At 42.9% G+C, this 24,523-nt stretch overlaps 4 protein-coding genes across 5 annotated transcripts; 1 reads left to right on the forward strand and 3 right to left on the reverse strand.

Annotated features, from left to right (window-relative positions):
- Positions 1-240: 240 nt before the first annotated feature.
- Positions 241-3,992, reverse strand: LOC139331240 (F-box/LRR-repeat protein 7-like). Its single transcript, XM_070962636.1, has 3 exons — positions 3,584-3,992; positions 3,371-3,446; positions 241-2,612 (listed from the first exon to the last, which is right to left on the reverse strand). Exons 1-3 carry the CDS (start codon positions 3,682-3,684, stop codon positions 1,572-1,574), a joined length of 1,218 nt encoding a protein of 405 aa, XP_070818737.1. The 5' UTR covers positions 3,685-3,992; the 3' UTR covers positions 241-1,571.
- Positions 3,993-4,072: 80 nt separating this feature from the next.
- Positions 4,073-10,178, forward strand: cops6 (COP9 signalosome subunit 6). The gene is made up of 10 exons (XM_070962505.1): positions 4,073-4,149; positions 5,124-5,249; positions 5,354-5,485; positions 5,974-6,062; positions 6,577-6,639; positions 6,737-6,784; positions 6,898-7,012; positions 7,475-7,567; positions 7,816-7,916; positions 9,727-10,178. Exons 1-10 carry the CDS (start codon positions 4,107-4,109, stop codon positions 9,865-9,867), a joined length of 951 nt encoding a protein of 316 aa, XP_070818606.1. The 5' UTR covers positions 4,073-4,106; the 3' UTR covers positions 9,868-10,178.
- Positions 10,179-10,913: 735 nt separating this feature from the next.
- Positions 10,914-12,865, reverse strand: LOC139330959 (uncharacterized). The gene is made up of 4 exons (XM_070962192.1): positions 12,811-12,865; positions 12,667-12,715; positions 12,434-12,578; positions 10,914-11,711 (listed from the first exon to the last, which is right to left on the reverse strand). Exons 1-4 carry the CDS (start codon positions 12,863-12,865, stop codon positions 10,914-10,916), a joined length of 1,047 nt encoding a protein of 348 aa, XP_070818293.1.
- Positions 12,866-14,359: 1,494 nt separating this feature from the next.
- mcm7 (minichromosome maintenance complex component 7) lies at positions 14,360-24,309 on the reverse strand. 2 transcript variants are annotated; one of them, XM_070962549.1, is made up of 15 exons: positions 24,125-24,309; positions 21,740-21,819; positions 20,871-21,035; positions 20,548-20,672; positions 20,271-20,451; positions 19,259-19,396; positions 19,023-19,172; positions 18,753-18,867; positions 18,510-18,641; positions 18,272-18,355; positions 17,743-17,954; positions 17,366-17,631; positions 17,071-17,239; positions 15,787-15,896; positions 14,360-14,972 (listed from the first exon to the last, which is right to left on the reverse strand). In XM_070962549.1, exons 1-15 carry the CDS (start codon positions 24,153-24,155, stop codon positions 14,747-14,749), a joined length of 2,184 nt encoding a protein of 727 aa, XP_070818650.1. In that variant the 5' UTR covers positions 24,156-24,309; the 3' UTR covers positions 14,360-14,746. The 2 variants fall into 2 exon arrangements, with proteins under 2 accessions (XP_070818650.1, XP_070818651.1); XM_070962550.1 differs by lacking the exon at positions 24,125-24,309 and adding an exon at positions 22,416-22,529.
- Positions 24,310-24,523: the final 214 nt, after the last annotated feature.

Genomic DNA, 24,523 nt, shown 5'->3' on the forward strand with positions numbered 1-24,523 from the left:
TATTGACATGTATGTTATTTGAAACACTGTAATGCTGCTATCTAGGGCTTCCTCAAAAAAGAGATTTTGAGATGTAAATGGGAGTTACCTGGTTTAATAAAATATGTGCAGGGTTGCTGATCATCACTGAGTTTCATGGGAAGTCAGCTTCTCAGTCAAAATAAAGGTCTTTATGTTATGTAGAGAACAATGCAATTAACTAACAAAACACAGAGAAATGATAAAGTTTTTTTTTGTTCAAAATAGGTTTATTCAAAACAACTATTCATTTTGTTAAAATTATAATGGTTGGTTTAAATGCAATATCATGTCAATGACATGGTCCTATTTCTTTTTTCCTCAATAATACAATAAACAGACATTTACAATTACCATTTCTTATTTCATAAGTTCTAAAAAACAAAGGAAAAAAACAGGAAAGTAACAGACAATTGGGATATGATGAAGATTTGTTTAAATATATGTTATGCTGTTCTTCTGCAACAAGACACCCAAACACCTGCTTGTGACAGATATATTTTCTGAATGTATAAATTGTTGAAGGAACAGGAAACAGGTGGCTCAGTGCCAGCAGTATGCTTCAGTTCTCTGTATTGGCACCTGCTTATGTTACAGTCTGGCAGTGATAGGTCCATGTTGTTGTTTTTATATATACTGTCACTGAGTTTAAAAAGGCTGCTAAAAGCTTGTTTGTCTGCATGTGCCGGGCCTTTTCCCTTCAGTCTGCAAGTCAGACTGCCCACTGGTTTGCTTTCATGATACAGGGTAAACCAGTAGAGTTGGCCAATATGGTGATGCATACTGTGAGATGTAATAATGTGTCTACCATCATAATTTTTCCCAAACAGACCAAGATCGCCCTTTGACAAAATGACATCATCAGTGTGATTTGATTTTCCATATAAATGTATGATGTCACAATACATAGCTCAATTAAAAGTACACTACTTTTTTTTTTTTTTTTTCAAGACTGAAGAAAAATGGTTTGAACATATCCTGTCAAAACCAAAATTAAAGACATATATGCATATTAAACAAAAAATGGCCCTAAACCATATGGAACATTTCACTTATCTAGAAGCCGAAGATTTTTAGTTGTGCAGTAGAGAACTGGTTTTCCTCCTCTGGCAATTGACATTAGCAGATTTCAAAATATTTGAGGAGGAAAACAGTCTCAAAAGCTTGAAAAATTAGAAGAAGGATAAGACGGACTATTTAATTAAATTTCTGATTTCCCCAGTATTATACAGTTGATGTTCGGTCAGCAATTTTTACATTTTGTTGATACGAAGGTCACAATAACCTGTTATGAAAATGTATTGCCTGTTTTCTTCTTTATTTTTTTACTCTTTGTAGTGTTTGAAAATGTTTATGTGGCATTGTGGAGTTGACTTTGAATATGTGATATCTTGTAAGCCCATGTGGACTGGGCACAATTCTATGAATGACACAATGACAAAAAAGCACGTCATTCACTATATCTATAATGCTATATGAAATTACTTATGCCTGTGTGAAAGAGAGTTTTACCCAGATCGGCCGCTTGAGCACAGCAGCAGAAGAGAGCTCGTTTAGTCTGTATTGATCTGAACAGAGCAGTTGGTGAAAACTAGTGCGCAGGATGGCAGCAGGACAGCCAGTGAGCGACGCAAACTTGGAATGGGATCGTTTATATCTATCGTCTTGTTTTCATCATTGCTGTTATCGCCACCTTCGGCTTCCTCGTTGTCCTGCTCTCCTCCACCATCCTCCCCCTCCACCACTGGTGGACACTGCCGAGGCTGGAAGATCACGTCCAAAAACTCCAGCCGGCGGAGTCCACGGAGCATCCTGCAGCTCCGCACTATCTGCATCTCGCTGAGTGTGCAGGCCCACAGGCGCAAACACTTCAGGTCCTTCAGACGGCTGGCACAGAGCAAACCTGGCCCCACCTCCTTACCACCCAGACTAAGCTCCTCCAGTCCGAGCCATCCTGCCCCAAGACCGAGGGAGGCCATCTGCAACTGGTAACCTTGCCGCCCAGTAATGCCTATTTCCAGAAACTTCAGTCTGGAAAGCCCTTCCACACCACAGATGCCATCCTTGGCCGCACAGCTTCGGAGGCCATTAGCTGTCACACGAAAGGTGTCGCGCAGCTCCAATCGACTGAGCCTCTCCCATGATGTCAGACTGAGCAGATGCTGGTCTGTGAAAGAGGGCACGTTGTTAAGGACTAACCTCTCAATACCAGTCCCTGATGGTATAAGCCCCTTTCCTTTCTGATCCTTTCTTTGCTGTTGAGCACCAACACTGGAGGTGGCTTCTGCTCTTTCCTGGGAACAAGCAGGTGAAGTAGGAGTCTGGTTAAAAAATTCGCGAGGCAGCTCACAGCCACGCAGCTCCAGCACCTGCAAAGATGGCGGTAGGATCTGGCAACTGGGCAGACCTCTCAGGTCAGCATGCAAGAGATAGAGCTTACTCAGGCGAGGGCACTTTGTGGACAAAGCTCTGAGCCAAGACTCGGAGAGGAAGGTGCCCCCTCGGGCAGAAAGCAGCAGACCACGCAACCGAAGGCACCTTAGTCCACAACCCAGGTACTGACGCAGCAGGAGCCAAAGTATACGGGATGTCACCTAACACGCAATAGACAGGCCATGACGTATGTGATGAGGATGGGGGATGGGAGGCAAAAGAGAGATAGTTCCTGTCAATAACTGTACACAATCAACCCAAATGTAATAGCTTTTACTTCAACAGAGGCTTATGGCAAGTGTATTTCTAGAGCACATAGGCAATTCAAAGCGCTTCACAAAGGTGGTAAAGAACAGATTTTCATTTGGGTTAATAAGCAGTCAGAATCAGGACAAAAGTTTGTTGTAGCTCTGTGAATTAAATGCTACTTTTCTTTCTTTCTTTTTTTTTTTGCTTATTTCAGTGTATGGGTGATCAATTCGAGATCGATTCAGTTTTAATGCACTTGCTTACTTTGTCTCAAAATCCTGGAGAATGGTGTTTGTGTGTGTGGTGATCTGAAATGAGACCTGCTGGAAGTTTTTTTTTTTTTTGAAAGATGATAACATGTAAACTTTATCACTGATTTAATGTGACTGACAAAGTTTAACACTGAGTTCCTGATTACATCAGGATTACTGAATTGGTTTTCAAAGACAGAGTTGAGAGCTGAGCGCTGACTGAAAGTGGTAAACTTATTGCTATTGGAGCAAGTATTTGTGGCATGTATGCTTTGCATGTGTTAGCAGTTGTATGTGTTGTACGGCCATTTCATGAGTTTATATAGATTTTTTTTTTTATTGTGGATGGCAGAACACTACACTGCATGAAAAGACAAATGAATAAAAGGATAAAGCCATATTGCCAGTAATATTCTTACCCCTTTCCATGCAGTCAGATCGACAAGTCTCCACAGTCTTTGGTCTTTAACAAGGCGTTTCCATCTCTTACACACCCTAAAAAACATCATGACACACAACAGATCACTTAATAACATGTCATGAGTCATAACAAAGGCAGAGCTGGCACTGACTTTTGTTTCACAAGACGAATAACTGGTAAAATACTGTCAGTAAAGTTACGTTTCTCTTACCTTCCGGCTCGGACGAGTTCCCGCACGCTCAAATACGACAAAACATCAATTAAAATGTTTTCGGGAAAGTAGTCCAGATTACAGCCTTTAAATTCATCCATTTCGTAAACAAAACTCTTTAAACCTCGGACACGGACTAGTATTCCGGCGCACACAGGTTGCGCTCTCACCAGCAATCCCCAAGAAACAGCTGACCATCGACTGTCGTACCTAGCGGCAATTAGCCGATTAAATCAAATATGCTGCATTATACTCAACAAGACGTGTCTCGGTTAAAAGCAGTCTTGCCTTCTGTAAGCAACTGACATATATAAGACATTAATATGCGGTGGAGCTGATCTGAAAATACGCTGTAAAAACCATACACTGTGTAAGACATGGACGTAGCCTGCGTGACGTCACTCAGAATGAGCGTTTCGTGACCACGTGATCACGTGGTCCAGTTTTCTATTCGACGGCTCTGCTGCCACCCAACGGTCGCTAGGCTAACAGAGCAGTGCGCCTGCGCGATTTACCGGACAAGATGGCGACCAGCAATGGTGGAGGAATGGAAGTGGATGGGGCAGGTGAGTATTTCTCTCTTATCTTACTATTTCTGCCTGATATCAATCTGAGCCTGTGTGCAGATTGTAGCATGTGTTGTACGTTCGCGTTATGGTGGACGGAAGTGGCGAATTTGTGGTGTTAAAAGTGGTCGGCAGCGTGCTTGCTGACACAGGCGGGTTAACGTACATGGCTCTGCTGTTAAGCTGTCAACCAGTTAATGTTGAGACAGTCTTACCCTCTTCTCTGTTACTGGAGTTTGTACCAGGCATGTAGACTCAAGCCGGTGAGCACAAGCAGGTTTGAGAAAAAACCCACTAACTACCCGTAATAACAACACAGTCTCCAAGTAGGAATGGTCGTGGACGTCTGCTGTCCCTGAGATGTACCGACATATCGGCCCATGTCTATCGTTCAATATGAAGAAATGAAATTCATATCGTCATCTAATATTATGCTGATAATTGTTCTAGGGATACATTTTCCCAGTAGTATGTCAGTGACAAGCTGTCAAATATAGCAACATATTACAGATGAAGGGTATCGTGTCATTAGTATTATAAGAAATGAAATAAGAAATAAGAAATGGCCACCCAACATGGCATGTTATCAGATGTTTGTGGTTGTGAGACTAGGTTTTTCAGTCCAGTGTGCATGTTTGAGAGTTAAAAACCTTTGATCACAACATTTGTATGTTATTTATAGTAGTATGGTATAATTTTGTTTTCATATTTTTTGTTTTTTGCCCTGTTGTTATATTGGACTGGCTTCAAACACACATCACTGAATCCTCACTTGCTATATTGGCAAATGCTACTGGTGTTTAAAAGTTTAAAAGATTTTGTTCCACCAAAAGACCAAAACCCAAAGTTATTCCGTGTAGAATGATCTAAAACAGAAAGGCTGATTAAGGTTCATGCATCTGATCAGTTAATCCACTGTGTGTCTCAGCACTATTGTAGTCGTCCCTGTTTTTTGTTTCTCCATGTGACTGCAGCCAGCCCCAGTGTTATGGCCTCAGGGGTCACCGGCAGCGTCTCTGTGGCCTTACACCCTCTGGTTATCCTCAACATATCTGACCACTGGATACGCATTCGCTCACAAGAAGGACGACCGATGCAGGGTATGATGACAACACTGTGCACAACACAACAGCAGTAACGTAATGTACAGTTGTAACTGGATGTAACAAAACAGGTTGTAATTGTATTTTTCTCTCCTGCTCAGTGATTGGAGCCCTGATCGGGAAGCAGGAGGGGAGAAACATCGAAGTGATGAACTCCTTTGAGCTGCTGTCTCACACCATAGACGACCGAGTTCATATTGACAAGGAGTACTACTACGCTAAGGAGGAGCAATGTAAGTGTTTTGTATGTGTGCCAGATAGAGACTACAGTTCTTTTCATGCTTCTCCTTTTATGACTAATTTTTCATGAAATGCAGTGCAGCAGTGATTCCCTCTGAGGGCTGTGTTGGTGTAAGAATACAGAAAAGTTAATTGCCTTCAGCGCCCTGCCTATGTCTCAGGAAGTGACTTAATTAATGCTGCTGGCTAAACCAACATCTAAGAGATCAATTTCTGAAATATATTCTTACAGATTAGCTGTTCTCGAATGTGTCTCTGGTTGCTGTAATGAATAAAACATGTGATGGTAGTTGTCCAACTCAGGATTTGGATGACATGTGTCCTCACCCACTAAATCCTTTTAAAGAAACATCAGTGTCACATCGCTCCACCGGGGAAGAGCAACATTAGATCCAGTCATTGATAAATGATCAGAGGTGGTTCATCGGCAAAGTCAGGTGCTTGCTGTAGTTTCTTGGTAATATTTCCTTTTGTCTCTCAGTCAAACAGGTCTTCAAAGACATGGAGTTCTTAGGCTGGTACACCACAGGCGGCCCTCCTGACCAATCAGATATCCATATTCACAAGCAGGTAGGAAAAAGTTAAAGATGCAATGTGTACTGTAAGATGAACACCCTTAATTTCTTTGGCATCCATGCACGGCTAGTTTAAAAGTTCCTGACCGAGAACTTTTTTCTTTGAAAAGCAAATAATGGAGCAGTGGTGTTAATGTTGCAGGGATTCAGGCACGTTTTGTTAATGATTCAATGTTCAGCCAATAAGGAAATTGTGTTCACTGAATTCGAACATACTGTTGACTTAAAAAAAAACTGTTCACACAGTGCCATCATTATATTGCTTGCTCATGGGGGAATTGTTGGTTTCCTTGTAGATAAAAGAGCTTGGTCTGCACCAGCTCTATATGGAAAGTGTCCTGAGACAACTTCTGTTGTGATTTGGCGCTATACAAATAAAATTGAATTGAATTGAATTGAATATTACAAGCAGGTGATACTCAGTTTTATTTTGTTGTTGGTAGTAAAAGTGAACACCTGAGTTACTTCTAAAACATTTTCCTACTGTTTTTGTCCCTCTTCTCTGCCAGGTGTGTGAGATCATAGAGAGCCCCCTCTTCCTCAAACTCAACCCAATGACCAAACACACTGATGTGAGTCCCTCTGCATGGTCACTTCAACAATGAGAACACACCATAATGGTGCATTTAGATACAGCTGCTTTAAACAACGTGTCACTTTCCCCTCCAGCTTCCTGTTACTGTTTATGAATCTGTGATTGACATCATCAACGGCGAGGTACTCTTTATTTTTCATGTTACCTACACATCATTTCCTGCAGCAGTGAGCCAGTTTGCCAGAGAGAATTCTTTCAGTTCAACCTGATGTGTTTTTTATTTTTTCCTATCTAGGCTACCATGTTGTTTGCTGAGCTGACGTACACTCTGGCCACAGAGGAGGCAGAGAGAATTGGCGTTGACCACGTTGCTCGAATGACAGCCACAGGCACTGGAGAAAACTCAACAGGTAAGAGAGGCTAAAGTTAATGAAAAGATATCTCTGGAATTAATGTCTAACTGATGAAGGCATGACTCCTATGCCGGCTCATGCTGTTGAAGCAGGTAACAGGCTCTCTTATCCATTGCACATTAGTCATTAATGAATTACAGATGTGTTGTGATAGCTGCCTTCAAGATCATTTATAGAGATGTCTTGTTTAAAAGCAATTATTTGCGAATAAGAGAGTAATAAAACAGTAAAATAAACACCTAGTTACAAACAGCATGCATACACACACATATAATGAGGAGGAATAAACAATCAAATGCCCAAAGTCTTTAAAAGATGGTGAAGGTGCAGACTTCAGGCTGAATTCTCCCTCACTGAATGAACTTTGTGGCTGTCCTGTGAGCTGCCTAACACTAGACACTCTCATTAAAAATGAATTCTGTCTGAAAATGTTTCACTCCTCTGTCTGTGTCTTGTCAGTCGCCGAACACCTTATAGCCCAGCACAGTGCGATAAAGATGCTCCACAGCCGGGTGAAGATCATTCTAGAGTACGTCAAAGCGGTGGAAGCAGGTGAGAGGATAATTGGGCTTTTTAATGAGGCCGCAAGAGCAAAGAATGTGAAGATAAGTCCGGAAAACAGCTGTTCTTCAGTGAGATGCTTCCTGTCCTCACTTTTACATTAAGGCAGACCCCTGAACAGCAGCTCCATAATTACAAGCCCCTGTTTGATACCGTCTTGACAGCATTAACTCACCTCACTGTTTTGGAGCTTTAACTGTTTTTTTCCTCCCTCTCCTGTCTGTCTTCGTGTCCCGCAGGAGAGGTGCCGTTTAACCACGAGATCCTCCGAGAAGCGAACGCCCTGTGCCACAGACTGCCGGTCCTCAGCACCACAAAATTCAAAACTGACTTCTATGATGTAAGCAAGCTTTACATACCTTCACAGACAACATGTTTTATTTTCCATGAAAAGGCTAAAATCTACAAATTGTTAGTCCACCTTGTTAAGCTCCTGAGTCACCTCTGCACAGGACGTACAGGACCCGTTCTCCATCTAAAGGCTCTGATTCTCAGTCCTACAGAGTTTTTCCCTTTTAGGTTATAACTGAGAACTACTTAAGCTGGTGGTGAGGAGACACGTCTAGCTTCTAAGTACCTACATCTGGTTCTCCTCGTGCAAGGATGAAATTTAGTGACTCGGGATAATCCCCAAGGGTCTGTTCATTTCTTTAGGCTAGAGTGATCTTTAAGAACCTTTAGGATGTTCGTCACACAGCCCACATTTTACTACCATGAGAGAACTGTAAAAGTAAAGGATTGTCCAACACCTATATCTTAATTTCTACTTTGATTATTTATTTGCAATTTGTGTGTGTGTGTGTGTGTGTATATATATATATATATGTGTGTGTGTGTGTGTGTGTGTGTGTGTGTGTGTGTGTGTGTGTGTGTGTGTATATGTATGTATATAGATATATATATATATATATGCATAATCTGATTTAAATCTCTTGAAAATCAGTCAGTAAATAAAGCAATTTGTAGAAAAATCAACAATTGGAACGTATAAAACGTACAATTAATAAAAGGCTGTAATAATTTATTAATTGTAACTCGCTAGACTCCACACCCAGAATCATAACTTGTCTTTCATAACTGAGCTCAGTTTACAAAACCTTGTAGTTGATACTGTCGCTCTTACTCCTGTGATTTCATTATTTGGTAACAGTAACGGTGGCTTAAATTCAATCATTGTTAGAACTTATAATGTGACAAAAGCTCATGTGTATTATATTAGCGAACTATGACTGGGTGAAAAAAGTCCTACTCACAGTTCTTATGTGTGTGCGGGGAAGAGGGATCTCAGCCTCTTATGACAACCTGTCAGTACTTTGACTTACTCAACCTGCCTCAAAATATTGCAAATCCTTTTGTTAACACTCATTGTTGTTTTTACACATAGTAATACTGGACAGAATCCCAACAATACTCAGGCATGAGGAGGGAAGTACAGTGATTATTGATAACGATGATCCTTTCAGTGAGTTTAATTATGCTGACCCTAGTGTTAGCCCCTAGTGTTTCTGTCAAAGCACAAACCTGAGCTTCTATATATATATATTTTACAAAAGACTCTGTTTTCGTAAACATCTGGGCACTGTCGTTTTTGGCAAACATTACTCAAACAGAACTTGTTGAGGACCATTTTCAGCCTCAGATTATTACATCATTTTTGTGTGATGGTGAGTATGATGGATGTTCGTGGGACTGACTCAAAATGATGCCCGTGTTTTGTTTTTTTTGTTGTAATGTAGATTGTCATTGGTCGTCTTTGATAGTGTTTGAAGAATAGTTGAGGCCTGTGGCACAGATGACTAAGATACAGCATATCAGGCTTTGGATACACAGACAGTATTTGTTAGTAGGATGAAGTCATTGTTGGTTTTGGTCTTTTCATGGAATTTATTGACACAGACACAAAACACAGAAAATCACATTCAGTGTTCAATTTAGTGACTCGGGTTAGATGTTCTCACTGTTATCCAGAAGATTAACTCTTAAGTTCTGATGATGCGAAAGATTTGTTTGCACCTCAGACAGAAACTTAGATGTTATGATCACAGCTTTTAGCTCAGTCTCCCTCTGTGCTGTTTTGCCAAGCGACTGCTTTCTAAGACTTTCTTTCTTCTTGCTTTCTTCTGTGCCTTTTTTTCCCCCTCTCCCTGCAGCAATGCAATGACGTGGGCCTCATGGCCTACTTAGGCACCATCACCAAGACCTGCAACAGTATGAACCAGTTCATCAACAAGTTCAACGTGCTGTACGACAGACAGGGCATCGGCCGGAGGATGAGAGGACTCTTCTTTTGAGCTGGCGGTTAGCCGAAGCAGAGACAAACGAGCACTGCAGTTTCCTATTTTTCTCTGTTTTGTTCTTTTTTTTTGGTCTGTTTATATTTCGGTCAGCTAAACCAAATTCAGTAGCTTTTCAAACCAGTTTACCATTGTCAACCACAAGTGTGTCTAAAAGCTCTTAATTACACCAATCAGCAAGAGATGTGTACAGAAGCACTCAACTAGTTCCTGGGTATGCGCAGACCTGTGCATCGTTATATTATTTTACCCCGTTTGTTTTATTGTTTCATGTTTCTGTGTGTAATAAATGATTTTTTTTCATGGGACTTTGACTCTTCTTTCTAAGCTTGCATGATTATAACAAGCTAGACATTATAGCAAATATGCAACACAGCTCGTAAAAAAGTCAGACCTGCACTTGGAAATGAGCTCGTGAAATTCAGCTACGTGGAGCTGCAGGTTTATTGTCAGGAGTGTTTGCAGTTAGCTCGTCTTTTGAAGTCGTGCTCCTGCTGTTCGGGGTTTTAACAGACAGGCAGGAAAGGTGGTGGTGGGGGGCTTTAACAGGAGTCAGCATTTTTATGGGTATTAAATGCACAGCGGAACTGAGCATAATGACCCCCAGCCTGCAAGTTGGCACGTCTGCTTTCCTGGTCTGCTGCTACCGGCCATGTGGCACTGGGAGGAGCGAACGTCTTTCTTTTCTTTCTTCTTGCACATTTTTAAAAGTAAAATTAGAAAATATGACTCACTCACTCACTGATGAGAAACTGTTTTGAGACCTTTTATTATCTTGTTAATCATTTGCATCACATGCATGTGTTGACTGAGAACTGCTTTTTTTTTTTAACTTGCTGACAGTGATGGTAAATACATGAACTGTTGTCAATAAAGTTTACAGAGCCACTTCTCAATGCTTTAGTACAGTTTGTACTCAATGACTGTACATGTGCAAGATGTTAAAATCCCCCAAAATATGAAAATGTTCATATAAGATGTCTCCAATCAAAGTCTGTTTCATTAAAGTAAAAATACCTTTCCTCCTGCTCATCCTGGATGTTTTACTGACTGTCCTCTGCAGGCTCATCAGCAGAGGCTGCAGGCTGTGGGTACTGGAAGCGGACTGGGTCGTACAGGTCATCCCTGGGGTTGTAGGGCATTGGATAGTAGTAAGGGTAAGGGTAGAGGGGCACTTTCTTCTCGATGGGAGCAGGTGGAGCCGGCTCCTCCACTGGCTCCTCTTTCTTTTCCTCCTCCACAGGAGGGGGTGGCGGCGGTGGGGGCACTACAACCTTCCCCTTAATGGGCCTGGGCGGGTTGTCGATCAGGCAGTCGGGGTCCCAGTAGGGGTCACAGTCGTACTCCATGCCCTTGAAGGTGCGGATGGGGGCCGGGGGAGACTTCTTGACGAAGACTGGTGGAGGTGGAGGAGGGGGTGGGGCGGACTTTTTTGGTGGAGGGGGAGGAAGCTGGGGTACTGCGATTGGTTCTTCAACGGCTTTCTTGGGGGTGCAGTGGGGGTGTTTGCGGGGGTCGCAGAGCACAGGCACGGCGCCAGAGGGCAGGTAGACAATGTGGGGCTTGCAGAGGGGGTCCTTCTTGTTGCACAGGTAGAGGACGTCAGCCTGGGAGATGGCTGGAGGAGGAGGAGGAGGAGGTGGCTCTGTGGCCTTTGGGACCCCTTTCATCGGAGGTGGAGGAGGAGGAGGAGGGACTTTGCACTTCTTGTCTGTAGCTGGGTCACATGCGATCACTGGCACTCCCAGTTTGCTCTGGAAATAGGAGGCGTTGGGGCCATAGGTGTGCTCCAGGTACCTCATCTGCTGGTAGAGCATCCGCAGCTTGTCGATCTCATAGAGCTGAGAGGGAAACAGAGAAAAATTAAAGGCAAGGCGCATTTGAAGGCCTTTAATTAATCAACGTGGAAGATACATATTATTTCTACATTTTACAGCTTATAATTCATTGTGCAAACATACACGCTGTCTGCACTGTTCAATGCAAAATGAAGATCAAAGTCAGGACAGCACAACAGTTTCGGGTTAAAACCTCCGACCGATGTTGTGGAAGCAGAACATCCTTGACTTGAGTCCGCTAGCTTCCCCACAAACTCTCTCCCCTCATCTCCTGCAAGCTTTTTACTATCCACCCTCCAATCAAGGAAAGACGGTCTCCACCCTGCACCCCAGAAGCACTAAAGAAGGTGGAAAATCTCACCTCCAAATGAGCATCAGCCCGGTCAAGCGTTACATTCCTCACAATTTTCTTTTACTCTTGGATTTTGGATAAAACTTGACATAAAATATGTTAAATGAGTGATTTGCTGTGATATGGAAATGTTTTTTGCCTTACAGCAGGAATCCAATTTTTGTTTGAATGTAATATTTAAAAACAAAACAAACTTTACTGTCCAGAATCACTGGATGAATTCAGTTTAGGACAAATTTCTGCTTTTATGATTCTTATGGAAGTCATTCGACCAGAATGAGGTGTTGAATTCTCACTGGAGTCTCCCAGAATAAGAATACGAACGCGTCCCTTATCCTCAGAGGTAATATAGATGCAGAGTATAGTGTGTTACCCCCTCAGTGTGTCCGATGCTGCTGTAGTAGCGGTAGTAAGCCTGGAAGTCTGGGTTTCCTCTGTACCACCTGGGGTCTGCACTGCGCTTCGGTCTGGGGTACGTCAGAAAGCCGTTTGCTCTCTCTGAGTCCAGACTAACATGACTGACGGGGACCATCTCTGTTAAAAGAGGAGATGAAGCTCAGCGCTTTATATGATGAAGTTGATGCTGAAGTTATTTCACATCTGAACTTACCTTCCTGCGTGAGGGCACTCAGCAAAGATTTGGCCTCCAGCAGGCCTGGAAGAGAAGACAAGTCATGTGATGGATGTTATTATTACGTTTCGGACACTTTTTTTGTTTTGCAGTCGTACATTTAAAGAATCAGAACTGACCTGGGAGCAACATCAGACAGCAGAGTGTCCCCGCCATCCGTAACGAGGAAATCATCTCGAACCCCTGTAGCCAACAGAGAAGTGCGTCATGGCAAGTTTGAAGAAGTATGATTTCTAATCTTTTCAGAACATTCATAAAGCACTGCTCACAAAGAAGACACGTTTTAAAGGGCACAATGGGGACTTTTCACATTTCACACATTTAAATATATAAGAGATAATGGAAAAAGTAAAGCAAACTTTCCTCTAAATGTAACACAAAGCAGCAACAGGAGAAGAAGTGGAAACATTGATCTGAATTAAATGCACTTAAGCAGCACCGTCAACACAGAATGACCAAAATCATCTGAGAATGTTTCACTCACCTGGCTCAGGAAGCTGTCTTCACTGCACAAACAGGGCCGAGTGGGTTAAATACTCGCCTCTCTGTCGGACCTCCTGAAACATTATCTTCTGTCCAATGGGACTCCACTAACTTTGAGACCAAAATCCTGTCTCCACCTCTCTTTTAATACCGTTTAATATGGGGCCTTTGGCGCCAATTAGGAATAAAAGCCCCTGCACTTTAAGCAGCGAGGCCGTAAAGAGGACAGACTTCAAATGGAAACTCCCCATTAAGTTTGGGAGGAAAGCATCACCTGCTGGGACAACTGCAACGGAGGGGAAAATGCTGCCGACTAACACAATATCTCAGCCAGAATTACAGTAAAAATTACAGATGACAACCCGCACAGCCTTAGATGTACATCTAGAATGAGATTTCTGAAACTGTCAGCTCCAAAAGGTGGTTGTTTTCACACAGAGAAACATCTGCTTTTCTAGGTTATCGACTCACTGAGCAACAAAGGGGCTTCTTCTGTGTCTTGGCATGTTCACCAACACACGTGAAACTCTTAATATTAGACTGAGGCTGCATTCTTATTGGATGCCATCATGCTAACATGAGCTACATACCATATACTTAATGCATGTTTTCCAACATTCAACTATCACCCACGAAAAACAGCAGTGTTGAGGTGATGTTCACATTATACACTGTGACAAATACAAGAAACAATTGCAGTAAACCACTTTTGGTTGGTAGATAAATTAATCATCTGCTGATCAATTACACATTTGAGAAGCAACATGACAAAGTTTAAACATCTTGAGAAGATTTTTAACTTTTTTCTTATGTGAAACCATTTGAATCTTGTGCCCTTGGAGCTTAAATCTGACATTTTTAGAGTAAATGACTAATCAGGAAACAAGCTCTACATTAAACAATACTGAAAACTATTTAAGCCATACACTAATAATTCATATTTGAAGACATAGCCTTGGGCTTTCAGGAAATTACAGATGTTTTATAGACCAAATGAAAATAATCACATGTTGCAAGCCTGTATGTTTGTGTGTTTTACAAGCAAGACGTGTCCCTGAACGCAGCAATTATGTCAACAAGGCGGCTCCAGCAACAAACCAGGTGTTCAGAGGTGACTGTGGCACACTTAAGCTTCTTTGTTCCACTTCGTGTGCACACTGGAGTCTAAATGAACCACATACAGCACAGTATTGAACCATCAATTTATTTTTACTGTGACAAAACAAGACTCAATGTTAATCGTATCTTGCCATAGTTATATGTAATTCAGCGTATAAAATGTACAGAAATGCTTTGTGTCAAAGAGACTGGAAGCTTTAAGCTCTAAACTGCAGATGCTACTCAACCCCAAGATCTGACATACATATTTACAAGCGACTTTACTTCTTAACATAAAAAGCTACGGGCCTCCAACAGCAGAATTCTTGCAAACGCTCATGCTTAAAAAATGTCCACATTCTGCTCGACTTGTGTCACCAAATACAGAAGGAGGAAAAACGAAGAGCCCAGGACGAGTCTGTAGAAAGCCAACAATAAAGAGTCTTCCCCTCATGAATATGTGCCGCGCGTTCTTCAGACAAAGGTGATGCGGGTGCGGGCCTGGTTGACCTGCCACACGTTCAGCTCCTCGTACTCCTCCAAGGCCTCCTGGAACTGGGCGGGGGTGAAGCCACGAGACACGCAACGCTGCTCCGCCTCAGCCATGCGAACCACCCCACCAGCTCCACCGCGGCCCGCCACGCCCTCCGTAGAGAGCTCGCGCACCAGAGAGAAGATGACGTCGGCCGGGCGCTGAGCCCTGAACACAAAGTAGTAAGAGTTGTTTTGAGACTTCAAGGAAGAATGTTTGACTTTCATTGCATTGATTCAAAGGTGAGGGTCAGTTTTTTAAAATGGAAGCTGTAGAAAGGGAGTATTCTTTTAAAGGAATATTCAGTTATTCAGTTTCAGTTGAGGACAGCTACCACTCGTGTCTGTCTGGAACACAACACCCCAAAACTACAATTTGTCATTTTTACAGTTTAGTTTTTGTATGATTAGCCAGACTTAACGTGTTAATTAGTGAACTTTGATGTGTTTGTAGGTGGATTTTGTCACCTTTTGGATAGTGAGGCTAGCCATTTCCCTGACTTCAGTCTTTATGCTAAGCTAACCCTCTTCTGCCTAAGACTTCATTCTCAACATAAAGACATGAGTGTGATATTAACCTTATTATCCAACTTTCTGTGATAAGGTAAGATTTTATTCCCTTTGGATGTTAAAAACATTTCGGTCTGATGTTTTAAATGCAGAGACATGGCATTTCTTTCCCTGCCATTGTTACAAAATGCCTTCTGGGAATTTTAAAGCACTGCCTGGAGAACAGTATACAGGTTTAGGGGTGTGAACACGTCACCAGGCTGCCTCTGAACACGCTGCCGTGTTAACAGAGCTCCATAAAAAAAAAAAACAACACCACACACACAGAGGTTTTACAGCTTCCTCCAGGATACGCAGCTACTCTTACAGGCATATGAGGAACTCATAAAGGGGGGTTCTGCGTCGGGCCACATCCGGTCACTCCAGTTTTGTGCAGGTGGAGCTGAAGAACACCACCCAGTGTTAACACTAACCTTGTGGTGCTGGACTTGTCGGCTTGTAGTGAATCCTTGGACATCTCCATCAGTCTCATTGCCTCATTGACGTCTTCCTTCTCCACAGTCTCCATCATGCGGAGGCGAGCCTGCAGAAAGGCAACAGAAGTGGAGTTTGTGGTTTGAGATGGAATAAGGTGAAGTGAATGTGCAGCATAGTGGAAATTTTGTTTTGTCTTAATCATGAAGGCTGCGCTGTGCCGGCACTGTCAGACCGAGACAAGTGCAATGCCCTCTGGGAAGGCCGGCAATTGCCCAAGTCTCCGCCTCTCAACACCAGCTAGTCTCTCTACAGGTTGACATGAAAACAAAGACAAATGCTGTCAGAGGACCTGAATTAGACATTCATGTAGACCTTCTGATGACCGTTCTGACCACAATCAGCTTTGCATGGGTTTGCACAGCGGCTCCAAACGCACGCAGGCTGACTGCCCACCCTGCAAAGCTGGCCGCGATCAGACAAATATTTTCTGCAGCCCACTCGGGTGGTTACACAGATAAAAAAAAATTGTAGCATCTGAAACAATGCAGAGTCCAGCTGATGTGCAGGTGTGGTGCAAATGATACAGCTTTTAAATCATCAGCACTGCAAGTAGAGCCGTTTCTTTCACACAGGGATTTTGCAGTTTGCCCCCTTGTGGTGTGGACATTTGCGTGCAACACGCTGTCGTACTGTCTGCCTGAAGTGCTGGTTTTGCCTTCTGTCTGCCTGAAGTGCTGGTTTTGCAGTAGGTGGATGACTGCTACCTGCACAAACAGCACTTTTAACAGCCAGAGGCCGAGATGACACCAGACCATAAAACACACAGTTCAGGATATATGAGCCTCTTTTAGAAAGCCAAGAACACAATATATCACAGATACACATGTCCATCTGAGATGCTGCAGAGTCATGCTGAGGAATGATGAATGTGTGTCCAGTGTTCAGGTGATCTTTCGTCCAGCGTGGGAGAGAAGTGCTCACACTGCAGTAGGCCAGGTTATCATCACTACCTGCACTGTAAGCACTTTATCACACACAGGACTATTGATGAAGACACAAGGATGATCATCATACTTAAACTCGATTAACAACAGCAAATATATAAACAGAGAAATATTGTAATAATGGCATATTATTGTAATATGAGTAAAAAGAATCTGTGTAATCAAGCTCTTACATCTGACAAAAGAAATATAGCCCTGTTGAGGTTTGTATTATTAGTGATTCGTGTGAGGTCCCAGCAAACCCACGGCTCACTAGAGTTGAGGTGTAGTTCTCACCAGGGCCGTGGACAGACGGAGGATGGAGAGGAGGGTACGGGCAGAGGTGAAGGTGGTGTCTTTGCTGACACGGGCCTCTTTCCTCATCTCTACATAGGCAGCAGTGATGTAGTCAGCCAGTGACTCGGGCACCACAGGCTGCCGCTTCTTACAAACAGTGATGTAACGCCTGAGGGGACATTTCAGATATTTGTTAAGACAATGTTTCCTAGTGTATAGCTGGTATGTGGGAAAATGGCCTGCTCTAACATGTTAAAAGATATTAATATTGAGCAAATCTGGAACAAATTTGTACCTCATCAGCTTCATGTCGATGGGTGTGAAGTGCGTGGGCGGCTGGCGGCTGTGCTGGTGGACATAGGTGATGTGCTGGGCCAGACGCAGGTCGGCGTCGGCGTCCGGCTTGTCCTGGATCAGCCAGAGCAGGTCGAAACGGGAGAGCAGAGCGGCCGGCAGCTGAATGTTCTGCTCAATGCTCTTCCGGGGATTGTAACGGCCATAGGCGGGGTTGGCTGCTGCTAGAATGGAGCAACGAGCGTTGAGGGAGGTCATGATGCCGGCCTGGAGAGGAGGGAGGAACATTACTGATGCGACACAGGCATTAGATTTGAACATAACTAATTAGCCTAATTAAGCCACCAGTTGGAGTAATGAAAGTGAGGTTGGCTTTACCTTAGCGATGGAGATGGTCTGCTGCTCCATCACCTCATGGATGGCTGTGCGGTCAGCGTCGGCCATCTTGTCAAACTCATCGATGCAGCAGATGCCCTGATCGGCCAGCACCAAGGCTCCACCTTCCAGGGTCATTTCTCCAGTCAGGGGGTCACGCATCACTGCTGCAGTCAGCCCAACACCAGACGAACCACGACCTGTTGTGTACTGGCCTGAAAAGAGAGGGGACAGAAGAAAGAGGTCAAAGCATGCATTTTGCTTTTAAGATGGAAGACAATGCCTAATACGACATTCAGACACTGTTAACAGGCTGTCAATCAAAGCGGAAACTAGCTGTGCTTGCTTTGTTGTTTTATGAGTCGAGTGTCTATAACCTGGCATCAAAAAACAGCCTTTACACTCTACTCAGAAAAGCACATCAAAAGTTAATATTTGACCATCTAAGCCTTAATGGAAAGAGAATGCCTGACTGGATAAAATATTAAACCAGACGCAGGACTTTTACTCCCACAGACAGGACTGCACTCACTTCGAGGAGCCAGACGGTCAATGTAGGACAGCAGCTGGGACTTGGCAACTCCTGGGTCTCCCATCAGGCAGATGTTTATGTTGCCTTAAGGGGGAAAAAAAGCCAAAACAGGAAGAGTGTTGCAGTTTTTACAAGATTTCATAAAGGCAGATGCTTTGTTTTTGAGAAATGCTCCACAGATAGAAGACAGGCGATGGTGATATGCATGTGATGTCAACATTTAACATTTAGTGCTCACCTCTGATTTTCATGCCTTTAGGTGCTTGTTCCACTCCTCCAACCAGCAGCAGGAGCAGAGCCTTTTTGACATCTTCATGTCCATAGATCTCTGGTGCTATTGAGCCAGCTAGTTTTTCATAAAACCCTTCATCTGAAACACAAAATAGAACCACTTCAGCTGCTAAAAGAAACAAATTATCAGCAGCATCAGGTTTTCGCACCGGTTAATAAAGTTGGGTGTTATTCAAATCCAGGCACCAACCTGTGATGCCACGCAGCTCCTCATCGGTCAGCTCGTCGTTGCCGAGCTCATCGTCCTCTGTCTTGTTCATGAGTGTGATGCTGTGGGCCTCCAGGTACGTTTCTGACAGCAGACCCTGAAATGACCAAATCAGTATAGGTTAGAGATCCACGCATCTCACATACCAACGCTGAACAAAGTTCCTGCCACAGATTGGATGTCTTCAGATAGGTTTGAGCTCTGTGTGGGTTAAAACACACAAACCCTAAATTCAGGTCAAAAGTCACGTACCTGAACAGCCTGCTTGAAGCCTGTGCGCAGAAGCGGGAGGAAGACTCCGGTGATGGCTACATGGTCTCCTGGCTGGGCGAGACGTGTGTTTTCTCCACGGGCGAACACAGACATGCTCCTTGGAATATTACCGACTGGCACTTGGTCACTCTGCAGGATAACGGAAGAAACTTGTCAGAAAATCAACACGATCTATGGCAACAGCGAGCCAACCTTTCTTGGATACGGTTCCTTACATGTTCCTGAATACGCAGCTCCTGGAACTTGATAAATTTGGAGCCTCTGGTCTGCAGGTAGAGTCGACCTCCAGATTTGTTGGTGACACACTCTTGGCTGGGACACATGATGAGGGGCATGAAGGACGGAGACTGGATCTGAAGGACAAAAAAAAACACCATGAGGGACTGTATGTATGATAAATGTATGTATTGTCACTGGGGCTGTACTGCAGTGACATTCAAAGCTTCCTTTGAGGTTTGGAATGACGCCTGAATGCCTGTCTTAATATTTTAGACATCACCACCCAAATAAATAATAAAAATCCTTGATTCAGGGATGAGTCGGTCTTTTCTTATTAAATCAAATTTCCTTAATGAATAAAACTGGTCAGCTTTACCTAAATAAACCCATCTTAATATACTCGTATGTAGTGCTCTGATACAGCTGCCTCTCTGTAGTCTTCCTGAGCTATCCGATTGGTTAGAATCATGAGCAACAGCCTATCAACACTGAAGGTTACTGTGCCACAGATCATATGCACCAACAAGAGCTGCTCTGCTGAGCGAGTGGAGCTGTGCTTCAAAGGTAAAGCAGCAGATATCACTGAAGTTCATCACAATGTCTACGGTTGACATGGCAACATTAACCGAGTGTTTTTACTAAATCACAGATAAATAATGTCCTGTTTTCTCTAGGACACAATTTCTACAAACTAATGTAAATATAGTTGTAAGAATATAATAAGTCAGACATAAATATGGACTAACAGCCCCGCCCTTCTCAGTTATGTGCTGACCAAATTACAAGAAATGTGACATTAATTGTTCTAATAATATTTTGTTATCATCAATCACTCTGGACCTCTGACCTGGAATAAAAATCAGATGTGAACCACTGAGTGGTGAGAACTCTCATCTATCAAATGCTGACCTGGAATTCACATCAACATAATGACAGAAGCTCGAACCATTCGGTACAGCCCCAACTGTCACAGGATCTAAATGATTACAGGACTAAAACCAATCTTACTGGTTGATATGTCTCTGCACCACACAGGTCACATGTGTACGTAGCGACAGCCATCATTGGTTTGACCTCAGTGGCGCGGGTCACTATTCCTCGAACCGTCACCAGATTCCCAATGCTGTCCGCTCGTACATCACGCACCACTTTGGGTTTAGTGGTGGTCGGAGGCTTGAAGTACATCTCGCTGTGGACGGAAGATGAAGTCTGTGAGACATTTGTGCTGTTATCAAATAACGGAAATGTGCTAATAAAACTGAACCATGACTCAGATTCAACTTACAATCTCCTCATGAGTTCAGGTGGGTACTGGTTACGAGGGTCTCGGGTGTCTGCAGGGTCGCGACCCCTCTGTTCCATCATCAGCCTGTGCTCAATGTACACGTCCAAAGAATCTTTGGCCACAACCTGGATATAACCAAAGTGTTTTTGCATTCTTATATATAATGGAAGTACCAGAGCTAGAGATGAGCCACACACTATATTTACTTATAAAACTGAGTTAAACTCCTGCAGGAAGCTTTTAGACATTGATTATAGTTTATTATTACAGCTGATATTTGTACTATACTATAAAACTATACAGGATAAACTGTACAAACATACATCTCTTTCTTTGTACTCTGGCAGCAGCTCGTGCACAGCGTCAGCAAACAGGCCCGTGTAGCGCTTTGCATTCTCACAGATGCTCTCAACCAGCTCGGGGTCTTCTTCAGCCACATCGTCCAATTCCACAAAGAGAGACACCTGCTCTCTGTGGGCCAGTGCCACCTGTATACACAGACAAGTAATTACACAAGCTAGTTCATTACACCACTTTGTTTTGTTATTGAGCCGTATGTGTGCAGACAAAGACACAGCAACACATCCACAAACTTGGCTGCAACAAGATACAAGGTTATTATGTGGTCCTGTAGTACAGTTATTTGAAGAACACTGAGGCAATAACTAGCTTTGCCATTACGTTAGACTAAATAACTCTGAAAGTCATATGCCAGTTGTAAATCAGCAATCATTCGGGGGGACAAAGCAATTCATTCATTTATTCATCATTCAATCATTTGAAAAGGTTGTTTTTGAAAAAAAATATCTTTCCCGACGTTCTATTCCTTTATTAGACAGTGATAGTGAAAAGATTGAGAGAAGTGCATTAAAAACATCCAGGCTCTAGTAATCCTGATGTGGCTGTCAAAAGGTAGCTTCGTAACCCTTAAGCCACAGGGGTGCATCAAGTGTTGCTACTGTCCAAAAAGACAAAAAGTGGCTAAAAATCTTATCAAATGGGACAAAAGATAAGTTTTTAAATTGGCATCAACATCCGGCCAATCAATACTTATTTTTCCCAACTGATTTATTCAGGTTTCTGTAATAATGTCAATGTCATCTATCAGTCAGCAATATTAAATATTAAAATCAAGGCCACAAGAGCCAGCTCAGAAAGCTAAGCCCATTTACCATTTGTTTACTACACTTACAAGTTGAGCTCCATATTTGAACACCTTCTTCCCATTGTCATCCTCCGAGTAAAACTCCTGCAGGAACCTTTTGCATTTGTCTGCAAAACACAAACAAAAACACCTTCAGGACTGTTTCTAAGCAGAAAAACACAGGCCACATGCAGCAGACACTGGGTGGTGGTTTTTTGTTAGCCATATATATACACACACACAGACAAAGGACTTATTGTTTACTGATGCTACGGTTTCATGTGTTTGAATATTAAGGATAGTTTGTAAGTTTAAAAGCTGAAAATGTTGATTAGCACCACCACCAGTGGGCCTAGAGACTGGGAGCTAATTTGTTGTCCTGCGACGACCCCCTTTGTTGAGTAACATGGCATCCTGTAATCTCGATGAGTCACTATTGCCTACAGTAGAGCACAAACTGCCACCGATGTGCTACACGAACCAAATTCCGCTCGAGTGTACATAGTATTACAGTTTCAGAGAGAAATAAGTGAGGCTACGCAGCAGATAGCTTCAGGGTAAGAATGTAAATACAACAACAGTCGCGCTCAGTTCAGTGTCCATTTTTTTTGGTAGAGAAAATATCCCTCACTTCTCGAAAGAGCCACAACTACTAAGAATATACAATTCCACGTTACTAGAAACGAAACTAGTGCAAGCGCGGCGATTAAAATACTCCACTTACTTTAACGGTGTAGCAGAAAAACTGCAGCTGTGGTTTATTATTTCTCTGTTCGAGGATGTTATTGTAAACAAAGCAGCACATGGCTTTTGTGCCTTGTCACTGGCATATCCATCCGCGTCCCATCCGCTCTTAAAAATAGTCCTGGCTGTTGTTTTCAAACCGTGGCCAGCCATCTTCTAACGCTAGCTTAGCTAAACTGTGTGGAACATAACATAGCTCCATCATTATCAACTACGCTACTGCTCTAAATGTCATCACAAAGCGATGAGAGGTCCCTAATAAATGAAGCGATGAAGGTTTCCGACGATTGATCCCAATCCCCAAAACTTCTAACTAAACAATTCCCAGATTGGAAAAGGGATTAGGTCATAGTAAAGTTTCGGTTTTAAGCAGAGGGAAAAAATAATAGCCAAATTATTTGTCACGGAGCCATACTGGTTAAGCGACTGAAATTCAAAGCGAAAGTAGTTCATACTTTATTATGTTAAATTAACAATTCGCGTTACAGGCAAGACTACACATTATGGACATTATGGTCTGCACAACATTGAAACAGTATTTGCGCCCCATTTGCGTGGAGTCAAACCCCGACATAAACCTGCCTGGTAATGGGGCCTTTCAGCAAGGCACGGGGCCAATAGTCTACCTAACCAGTCGGTATTACGTTAAAACGGTACAAAATGGTGCGTTCACTTGTGTAACTGACAGTCACTAAAGAGAGCTACTTAGCTAACAATATGCTAGCATAACGTTAACATAGGCTGGAGCAGCTAGCAAAGGTTTGTGGATATGTAACGTAAGCGGGAGACTACCTCCAAGACGCTTAAACTGTCTAAATAACTGTGGATAAGATACAACATAAAAACCACAGCTTCACTCATTTACGTTTTGGTCTAAAAAAAAATTAACTTACGTGTATTTTCACACAATACAACAAGTAATCGCGTAACGCTTCCTTTTATTTGAGAACGTCATTGTTAGCTAACACGAAGTTGAGTCTAAATAACGTGGGCTTAGTAACTTTACAAACATGTGTTTGTGAACGCATCACCCACTACCTGACGTTGTACTATCCTCAAAATGCTTTATTGTGCGGTGCGTTGCCAGTTGAAATGGCAACGATACGTGTTAAAGAGTAAAAGGAGTATGTCATGCCAACTATCTAATATATTGTTACTAGGAAATTCCGTTCAGCCATCATTAATTTGTGTTACTACGTTGCAGTTGTTGTTGAACATGTGCTTGTGGCGCCTGCTCCTTTGTTTAAGCGGATCCATCCGGGTCACCGTAGTCACAGGCTCACAGACAATGCTTCATTACTTCCGAAGAAGTTAGCTAGCGTTCAGAAAAGTTAGTGCAACTTCAAAGTATAATATGGTCTATTGTACAGTAAATACTATAGACTATACTAACATACACTATTTCCAGTGTTGTATAAATGAAGTAACATTAATGCTAAGGGGAAAACGACAATGTAACGTCAACTTTATCAGAAGAGTGACTGAATACCTATATCGGGCTGCACTAACACAATGAAATAAGATTGCTTAACGTTAAACTAGCTGACTTCATACCCAGCGTACTCCATGATATGCATTCACCAATTTATGTTCCCAAAGGGCATTTCAGAGAGCACATTCAGTTAAAAGTTTAGTCATTTAGGCCAACCTGTTGCTGCCATGCCGTTATTGTGAATGTTGACCCATTACCTTTCTCTGCTGCATAATCCTTACGAGCCATGGCTGCACACGTCTACCCTCAGGTGAGATAACTTGATTCCAAAATCCTAAGACACCAGCGGACCAAAAAACAGTTTAAATACACGGTTTAGTTACTTCGCAATCACCGGAGACCAGTATTCATTCACTTGCAGCTTGCGGTTCTCCCCAGTCGCGATGCAAGAAGTGGCGCGAGTCTGACGTCTGCAGCAGCCAATTGTGTCGCTTCTTTCAGTAGGGAGAGGCGGGCTTTCGTGGTGGCGCGAAAGTTGTGGGCGATTGTATGTCACATGACTCAACAAACTTCCGCCCTGTGAGTCTGGAATGGCGCGAAAGGCGATCATTGGATTTCATATAACTGAGTGACCCCAGCGTGAACTTGCACACTGT

Source organism: Chaetodon trifascialis, chromosome 5, assembly GCF_039877785.1.
Source record: "Chaetodon trifascialis isolate fChaTrf1 chromosome 5, fChaTrf1.hap1, whole genome shotgun sequence".
NCBI classification, from domain to species: Eukaryota; Metazoa; Chordata; class Actinopteri; order Chaetodontiformes; family Chaetodontidae; genus Chaetodon; species Chaetodon trifascialis.

Bases quoted from the DNA above. Each gene is read 5' to 3' on its own strand.
- LOC139331240 (XM_070962636.1), bottom strand. From the start codon at position 3,684: ATGGATGAATTTAAAGGCTGTAATCTGGACTACTTTCCCGAAAACATT. The intron at 3,447-3,583 runs GTAAGAGAAACG...GATGTTTTTTAG, and splicing joins GAACTCGTCCGAGCCGGAAG to GGTGTGTAAGAGATGGAAAC. The intron at 2,613-3,370 runs GTAAGAATATTA...ATTGCGTGTTAG, and splicing joins ATCTGACTGCATGGAAAGGG to GTGACATCCCGTATACTTTG.
- cops6 (XM_070962505.1), top strand. From the start codon at position 4,107: ATGGCGACCAGCAATGGTGGAGGAATGGAAGTGGATGGGGCAG. The intron at 4,150-5,123 runs GTGAGTATTTCT...ATGTGACTGCAG, and splicing joins AATGGAAGTGGATGGGGCAG to CCAGCCCCAGTGTTATGGCC. The intron at 6,785-6,897 runs GTACTCTTTATT...TTTCCTATCTAG, and splicing joins TTGACATCATCAACGGCGAG to GCTACCATGTTGTTTGCTGA.
- LOC139330959 (XM_070962192.1), bottom strand. From the start codon at position 12,865: ATGATTTCCTCGTTACGGATGGCGGGGACACTCTGCTGTCTGATGTTG. The intron at 12,716-12,810 runs GTCAGTTCTGAT...CTTCTCTTCCAG, and splicing joins CTGTCTGATGTTGCTCCCAG to GCCTGCTGGAGGCCAAATCT. The intron at 11,712-12,433 runs GTAACACACTAT...TTTCCCTCTCAG, and splicing joins GCATCGGACACACTGAGGGG to CTCTATGAGATCGACAAGCT.
- mcm7 (XM_070962549.1), bottom strand. From the start codon at position 24,155: ATGGCTCGTAAGGATTATGCAGCAGAGAAAG. The intron at 20,452-20,547 runs GTAAGTTGAATC...TTCCGTCCACAG, and splicing joins CCTGAACTCATGAGGAGATT to CGAGATGTACTTCAAGCCTC. The intron at 19,397-20,270 runs GTAAGATTGGTT...TTTGTCCTTCAG, and splicing joins GTGCAGAGACATATCAACCA to ATCCAGTCTCCGTCCTTCAT.